We start from the raw sequence: 8,217 nt of genomic DNA, 5'->3' as shown, positions 1-8,217 counted from the left end.
ATTGTAATATTATTTTATATAGAATATTTTTTGTATATTATTGACATTTTTATTATAATTTTTAAAATGAGATTTTTAATTGGTATTTCAGAGTTAGTTTTGGTTATTTTAGTACATCAACTTAATGCTGAAACTAAATACGGTTTTAGCTTTATTTATTAGTTTTAGCTATTTTTACATTATTATAGTTTCGTTTTTAATGGTTTTTAATTGAACTATAATAAGCCTGATTAGACAATACTGCATTAAATAACTACAGTAAAACGTGTTTATTATTTTCATTATTTTTACACAACTACCCCAAATCTCATTACTATCATTACTACAAGTATTTATACTTATACTTTATACTTATAATACAGTAAAAGTCTTATTTTTTACATTTAGGGAAATCGTGATGAAAATAATGTTTCTTTTTGTAGTCCTCAACAGCAGTCTTTATGTAAAAATGATTTGGGGGTAAAATGTGACCTTGTCGTTTATTTTACAATAAATGAGATTCACCCAGAACTGTTTCCCGCGCGACTCCCACCTGACCAATCATGATGGAGAAAGCAAAGACTCCCACGAAGTAGTTGACGAGTTGAAAGACGATTTCAAAGACAGTGGTGGGATCAGGCAAACCTCCGATGGTGATCAGAGTCTTCACAGCGAAGTAGTAGCAGCGAATATAACTGTAAGCCACAAACACAGACTCGTTACATTACTGTATCTCCACTGTGCACGATACAAACAGCCTGAGAGCGATCAACTCACCTGTTTCCTTTGCCATTATAGACCCATTTGGTAGATCCCAGTCCTTCATAGTCAGAACCCCAATAGAAGATACAGGCATTACAGTGCAGAGAATACAGCAGGTACGCACTCGTCCGGATCACCCTGCAACCCATCCAACCAGTGCCATTTTTGGGTGAACTGTCCCTTTAAGAGCTATCCGCTTTGAGTTAAGCTGACCTCCAGTGGTGGCATCTGGACTTACCTGTAAATGTAGGCCTTGCTCATCACAGCTTCCAGACGATCATTAAACTCGAAGAATGCATTGTACTGGAAAAGAGGCATTGAAAAAAAAAGTGTGAGTTTTAATGACGCGTGTGGGACGAGAACAGGTGTGTGTCTGCGCTTTACCTTTAGAAGGCGAGGGAACCTCAAGAGGGATTTGACGCCTGTGAAGAAGTACAGCAAATCCAGCGGAAAGAGACTGATCACATCCATCTGAAACATCCAACGTCAATGGAGGTTGACTTGAAGTTTTTTGTTCGCCGTCAATGCACAGATTTAGTAGAAAATAGGTTTTACCTTGAATCGTTCTGTTTGCCTGTAGTTGTCTCTCATATCGTCTTTGTCACACTGAGACAGACAAAACATAAAAAAATAGACTTCAGCGAAATAAATCAAGCGGTAGCTTCAAAACATATCCAGATGCTTAAAAATGGCATTGCATTATACTGAAACAAAACATTAACCTAGGGACGTATTCCCAATACTGTATATGTCAAAATTTGAACTTTGTTTCTCAAAATTACAAGGAAATTCTATTCAGAGTTTGTCACACAATATAGTTTACATCTCGCAATTCCGTTTTTTGTTTCAGCCAAGGAAAACAACAAGAAAATCAATTAAAAAAAGTTGTGACTTTTTATCTCAATTTTGTGCAACTGAGAGTTTATATCTCTCCTTTTCAGTTTATCTCGCAGGTTTCTATCTCGCCATTCTGAGTTTTTATCTTGCAATTTGATTCTTTCCAACAACTGTGAGACATGAACTCAGGCAAAAAGTCTGAACGGGTCATCAGTAATTTGTACTTTTTTATATTCCGTTGCTGAGACAGGTTTCCGCAATTTCAGGCGAAACATTCACAAATGCAAATTTGTGCCTGAAACGCTAAAACAGTAGATTCGGACAAAAAAAAACGTTGCTACACTTGACATGAGCTGACGCTGTGTTGGGTGCTGCAGGTGCTCTCGCTCACCACGATGTCCCCTCCTCTCACGAACTGCAGTCTGGGCTGCATAACGAAGATGTCGAGAAGATAAATGCCGTCACATAAGTAATCCATCAGCAGCCACCAGTGAATGTTGTCAGGCGTCTGGTACGGGAAAGTGCAGCGCACCGGGATCAGCCAAACATTCCAGTTCCACGCGAACGTCACAAAGAACAGCCACACCACGTAGATCAAGTCTGTGAAGAATCAGTAGTATACAGTATGCAGTACGCATTATACAGCCCATATTAAACTTTTATTCCTGTTATTTTAAGTGCACTTAAAGAGTCACCTCGCCAGCATTACATTACATATATATATATGTAGATCTCACCTGTGTAGGGATCAATGCTGGATGGGAAACGGTAGTTCAGGATGGCTCTCAGCCACGCAGGAATCTGGGGCATTTTGAACTGAGGAACCGGGAACTTGTATCCCATAAACTCGTAGATTTGAACCTCCTCTTCAGCCTTCTCCTCATCATCTTTCTTTTCCTCTGGAGGAGGTGGTGGAGGTGGGGCTTCACCAGGCTTTTTGGCCGGAGCTAGGGTTCGAATATGAAAGGCGAGGGATCGATCTACCCTTGACCTGACATCGGTGAACCAACGCAGTAAAATAAACCACAAACAAAAAGTCTACTCACATGCTGAAGGGCTTTCATCATCAGACTCATCTGGATCGACCAGTCTGTCTCTCGCATGGTCCGTTCGCTGCTTAAACAGCTTGACCAGCTCCTGCAGACGCTCATTCACGACAATGCTTGTCTGGCTGGCTGCAGACGCTGGGCGCTCAAGACCTCTACAGGAAATAAGAGAGGAAGCCACGTCAGATTGAAGCATGGCATCTCAGCTGAGTCTAAGGAAGGGATTCGAGTCAAAAAAGCAACTCTTTTTAAAGACTCACTCATTCACATTAAGCAGATCAGACATGTTCAAGTCATCTTCCTCTCCAGGAGCCATCTCCTCCTGCGTTCTTCTGAACAACAGCACACCATACGTATTACAGTCTATACTACAGCAGCTGCAGTTTTACAAACTAGATAAAGAACAACTTACTCTGAATCCACAGCTTTACTGAGGGAGAGCAGAAAAAACAGGACTTTTAGAGAAATAGCATACGTTTATGGAGAATATTCGGACAATATGGACAAGCGCTGACCTGCGGGATGTCAGATTGGTTGCAGGAACAGTGAGGGTCATTGAGTCTAACTCTGAGGGCACAATGATTTGAGGAACGCTCATCTCTCCGTCCTCCACCTCCTCCACCTTCAGTGCTGGCTTCACATGGGCGTTTTCTGAGAGCAAAGACAACGACATTTCAGCACTAATTTTAGACTGAATCATGCTGTGGGTAATAACACAAAAGGTTAAATCCACATTTTTTATAGCGGCCCTGAATCGTTGAAATGAGTCGATTTTAAAACAAATACCAAGACGTTTCATGTAGACATCAATGAAACATTGACATATTGTGCTTTTGGTCTTTTTGCGTTGGTCTGAAGGAAAATGTGAATTCATTCTTTGCCAATAACAGCAGATTAGCGTCACACAAAGTAGGGGTTTGGAAAAATTAATGGTTAAACAAATTATTTGGGAGTTGTTGAAGGAATAGTTCAATAGTTCAAAATCTGTATGAGTTCCTTTGCCAAACACAAAGGAAGATATTTTGAATAAAGTTTGTAAAAATGTAAAAGCACATTAAAAAAACTTTACAGGCACAATTTCCTTAGTTAAATGCCAAATTAACAATATTAACAAAAAAAATCATATGCATAATGCAAGATGTTTAATTATAAACAAACCTGAAATATACCAGGACTTTTATTCTGAAAGGTATATAATCTAATATTGCTGGGTACCAATTTTAAAATTATTGGGGATTTTAGTTTAGTCACAAACGAAACACTTGCACTTTTAATTCCTATGCTGTAAAACATTTTGGTGCCTAAATATGTGCAAATCAAAAGACCCCCAGATCTCTTTTCACAGTCCGAACACAGTCAATAAAAGGAGTTTTTTTGTCCACAACAGGATGCAAGATCTGAAGCAAACTTCATGTCAATAACGCACACTATGTGGTAGAGCTTGGAAAAGGCCATAACCTTAAGTGTGAACTATAGTAACACTGCTACTTGCATTAGCAACAAACAACTAGCGACAGCATGGCACAGCACAGCACTATCTAGCAGTTCACCTGAGAGATTGCTGGAGGTCTGGAGTCTTTCTGCAACTGCAGGGCACTTCAAAGTCATGTCTATAGTTGTCAAGCATTGGACGATCTGGATTTTAGGCTACTTCGGCATTGGACATTTTAAGAATAAAATCCACTAGCTACAAATTCTAACTCCAAGACTACGTGCTGCTGCTGAGGCGTTCTACATGGGCTTGAGGATGTTGAGGCGGTGGAGAACGTTCTGGAAGCACTCGTTGGCTTGTTTCGGGAGCTGGGACATCCCCTGGTATAGCAGCAGGAGATCGGAGGGCATCTTGGGCAGGGGAACGTTACTGCTTTTCAGCAGATTCAAGCTGCTCAGACATGCAGAAGCAGGGGGGATGCAGAGAATCCAGCTCTTTACGCCAGTGCAGCTAGCAGGTGCTGCAGACAGGCAGACCACTTCAGTTAAGCTCACATTACATTGCATTGGTTATGCGCAAACTTTCATTTAGTTCATACTGCACATGTTTCATACTACTCGTGTGTGTTTGTGCATGTTTGCACCGACCTCCGCATCCTTCTTCAGCAGGTTCCTCTTCCTGTAACAACAGATGATGAATACAGGAAACATGTAAGAATGCAAAGGTGAGTCAAATATGACTAATTACCCAGCTTTTACAATATTTCTAAACAATTGTAATATATTAAATTGGTCCCACTTTATATTAAGTGGCCCTAATGACTTACAATTAAATGAATCATTTAGTACAATGCACTTGTTGTGTAATATTTTATACTATATTAAAATGTATAAAGATTGATATATTATTTTATTGTAATCTGTTTTATTTACGGTACATATTCTTTTACAATGTAAAATACATTTACTTTGAAACAAAGATTATTTCATTCATAAAAAATATTTTATTCAATATAAGGTTGCAATTAATCGAACAAAAATAAATAAACAAATAAAATAATACATGTATAAATGACTATTTCAGGTTTAAATCTGCGTTATTCAGAATATCTAATAAAAGAATCCTGTGCTTGATTATTTATGCACTAACTATGTTCCAATTTTTTCTCATTCATCCCATTAATTTAACATTTTCTAAAACTATATAACTATATAATTCCTGTTAGCAATGCAATGACTATATACTACTCCAAGGAATGAATGAATCGCTAAAATGTATACTGCAATTTATTAATGCAATGTAAGTTTCTTTTAATAAAACATCATAAAAACATTAATTTCAAATAGTACATTTCCAAAATTGCACCTCACTATAAATTACTCAGAGTTTGCATGGTTGAGAGAAAAAAAGATGCATACTGCAAGTCATATTTGATCGTTATATTCAAAAATAATTAAAAGCACTATAAATATTCTCATGTTTATCTAATTCAACAAATCAAAATGTGTGCATTTCATGCACGCATTGTATTCATGATGCTAATTGCATTATATAAGGCACTACTAAAAATAAATCACAGCACATTTTGTATGATAAAACATGTGTACCATAATTTAGATTTTAAATATGGCAGTAGTAATGTCTGTTATTGATCAATTATGTTATCTTGGTGAAAATAAACATCAATTTCTTAATAAAGTTACAATATCTTCCCAATCTTTCACAGGGTACCCTGATAATCTGTTTAAAGCAATGTCACCTGGTCAGCTTCAGGAGGTAAAGATGCCCGTTGAGGCTGAGCGGTCACAGGCTGCGGCGGAGGACTTTGGGGAGCCTGATCTGAGACCTCAGACTCCTGCGGCGAGGGCTCCGCCGGGCACACGTCCACCAGGCTCCTGAAAAAGGGTTTTGAGCAGAAGTCTAGTCACGGAAACACAACTAGTCAATCACGGGCGTTCAAAGGCTGCTTAGCCACCAATCAGATCTGCAGGTGTTGACCAGGTAAAACTCAAAGAAGCCAAAAACAAGTTATAGGATTTTCAAGATTCTCGCAGATGATCTCATCTGTGCTGAACGGATGTTTTTAAAACCAGGCGCAGTGAAAATGGCTTTGTTGATGTTTTTTAGGATCTTTCCTAAAGAGATTATAGTTTAAGGAATAATGTGCTCACTCTCAAAATCAGAACAATCCAGACATTTAGAGAAAAGTGGCATTACATCGCTTGTTCCCCTTCAGTGAACAGGTGCCGCCAAAATCAAAGTCCAAACAGCTGATAAAAACATCACAATAATCCACAAGTAATTCACACCACTCCGGTGAAAGAGAAAGTTTTTGAACCCCTCCAAGTTTTGTGAGTCCTCTTAATTATAATAATACTTTCTCAAGAGAAAAAGTCATCTCGTCTGAATGAGGAGAAATAGCTCTTTTTTTTTGTTGTTGGTGGGTTCTGATGTGAGAGGTCTATACAGGGGAGGGCTTTGCCTGAAAACTGTACATTTTTAACGCCTGTAAATTTTACAGTATAACACTGTAATTTACAAAAAAGAAAATCTGAATGTAAACCATTAAATTCAAAACGCACACTGCTATTAGAATCTGTTTTGTACCTTTAACATGCTGACAACCTACATGCTGAGAAAGATACATGAAGAATCAAATCTCAAATCTAAAAAAAACATCATTATTTAAGCAAAATACTTTCAATAGTGTCATGCAGGGAATTCTGGGAAAAAACATTACATGACTTTGTTCTAATTACTTCTAAAAAGTGTACAATTAACAACATTTTACAGTAAAATTAACATTAATTTTACATTTAATTTTAGCTAGATGTTTTAGTTTTTCCCTGTATTTAGTTTACTGTTAACCTAGCTTTTTTTGCATAGCGTTTCTACTAGATTTTACAGTTAAAATTACACTTTTATAGTGTACAGTTAAAGTTAAAACGCCTTAACGGTGGATTTGTATTGTACAAACATACTAAATTTCTTCCACAATACACTAATTGATGGACTGGTGGTGGTGCGAATGACTTTTGTATTGTTGTGATGCTTGGACAAACTGCGACGGCACCCATTCACTGCAGAGGAGCCACTGTTGAGCAAGAGATGTAATGCTACAAATTCATCTCGGACGACCTGAGCGTGAGTGAATGTTCAGCAATTCTCATTTTTTCTCGTGAGGACTACCAGGATACACAACACATTATATGATGAATGCTGGTCTCGGCACCTCAACTTTTGTTTTCCTTTCTCAGCTGTAGCATAACAAAAGAATGCATATTACTAGAATATTAGCTATTTATATAATTAAGCAATTCAGTAATTAAGCACATATTAATGTCTTATCCTACATGACCTTATCCGTAATCCCACCCAATTCCTACACCTAACAGCTAACTATTAATAAGCAGCAAAAAAGTCTGAAAAGTCGTAGTTTATAGTAAATAAACATTCCCTGTTCTAAAGTATTATTAGTAAATACTTTCTGTGGCATATCTTATACATGTCATAGTGGAATATGAGTAGGATAAGGTGTAACGTATAATGTAAAAATCTGTTTAATAGTCACAAACTAATGCAGGCCAGTCTAACGTACCTTTTCATGTCGGCACTGTTTACAGGGGATGGCAAGATGGTTGCGAAATGTTGATAAAAAGTGCACATTTCAGTTTAATTCAATGACTTTCTTTCTTTTTTGAATTCAGCACTGCAATGAGCAGCAGCAGCAGCAGCAGCAGCGGATCTGAAACTGTGTTCTACTTCTACTTAAGTGCTTCGGCCTAAAAGCTTTTTTGGCATCAGCCGTTCTGGTTTTCTGACAGAACGGTTTATAGTGACACGGTAAAGCAGAATGAAACCTAAACGAAGCATCTGACATCAAGCCCGAAATAACGCAAAGTGCTCAAAAGTGGGTCACTTCTATGTTTGTAATGGTTCTGCTTGTTCTAATTTATGTGATCTTTTTAGTGTTGTTGAAAGAAGTCTCTCATGAAGGTCACCATGGTTGCATTTATTTGATCAAAAATATGCAACAATATTGCTTAAGATTATTGTTTTCCTATTTGAATATATTTTTAAAATATAATTTATTTCTGAATTTTCAGCATTATTAATCTTCGGTGTCACATGATCCTTTAGAAATCATTTGCAGATTACTTT

General features: G+C 37.5%; 2 protein-coding genes across 2 annotated transcripts in view; both read right to left on the bottom strand.

Annotated features, from left to right (window-relative positions):
• LOC122362951 (cyclic nucleotide-gated cation channel beta-1-like) overlaps positions 1 to 4,307 on the bottom strand; it is a 9,944-nt gene extending 5,637 nt beyond the window's left edge. The window contains exons 1-12 of the mRNA XM_043264766.1: positions 4,175 to 4,307; positions 3,140 to 3,275; positions 3,037 to 3,054; positions 2,885 to 2,956; positions 2,625 to 2,779; positions 2,316 to 2,525; positions 1,970 to 2,178; positions 1,297 to 1,347; positions 1,126 to 1,212; positions 980 to 1,044; positions 757 to 879; positions 533 to 674 (exon numbers count right to left, since the gene is read on the bottom strand). Of these exons, the coding sequence (XP_043120701.1) occupies positions 533 to 674; positions 757 to 879; positions 980 to 1,044; positions 1,126 to 1,212; positions 1,297 to 1,347; positions 1,970 to 2,178; positions 2,316 to 2,525; positions 2,625 to 2,779; positions 2,885 to 2,956; positions 3,037 to 3,054; positions 3,140 to 3,275; positions 4,175 to 4,232 (1,326 nt within the window). The 5' untranslated portion in view covers positions 4,233 to 4,307. The remainder of the gene's footprint in view (positions 1 to 532; positions 675 to 756; positions 880 to 979; positions 1,045 to 1,125; positions 1,213 to 1,296; positions 1,348 to 1,969; positions 2,179 to 2,315; positions 2,526 to 2,624; positions 2,780 to 2,884; positions 2,957 to 3,036; positions 3,055 to 3,139; positions 3,276 to 4,174) is intronic.
• Positions 4,308 to 4,353: 46 nt separating this feature from the next.
• LOC122362746 (fibrous sheath CABYR-binding protein-like) overlaps positions 4,354 to 8,217 on the bottom strand; it is an 11,458-nt gene continuing 7,594 nt past the window's right edge. The window contains exons 8-10 of the mRNA XM_043264307.1: positions 5,816 to 5,951; positions 4,704 to 4,734; positions 4,354 to 4,576 (exon numbers count right to left, since the gene is read on the bottom strand). Coding sequence (XP_043120242.1) covers positions 4,356 to 4,576; positions 4,704 to 4,734; positions 5,816 to 5,951 — 388 coding nt within the window. The 3' untranslated portion in view covers positions 4,354 to 4,355. The remainder of the gene's footprint in view (positions 4,577 to 4,703; positions 4,735 to 5,815; positions 5,952 to 8,217) is intronic.

This window comes from Puntigrus tetrazona, chromosome 18 (assembly GCF_018831695.1).
Source record: "Puntigrus tetrazona isolate hp1 chromosome 18, ASM1883169v1, whole genome shotgun sequence".
In the NCBI taxonomy this organism is placed as follows: domain Eukaryota; kingdom Metazoa; phylum Chordata; class Actinopteri; order Cypriniformes; family Cyprinidae; genus Puntigrus; species Puntigrus tetrazona.
Note: the sequence above shows the minus strand (reverse complement) of the source record. Positions and strands in the feature narration are given on the sequence as shown.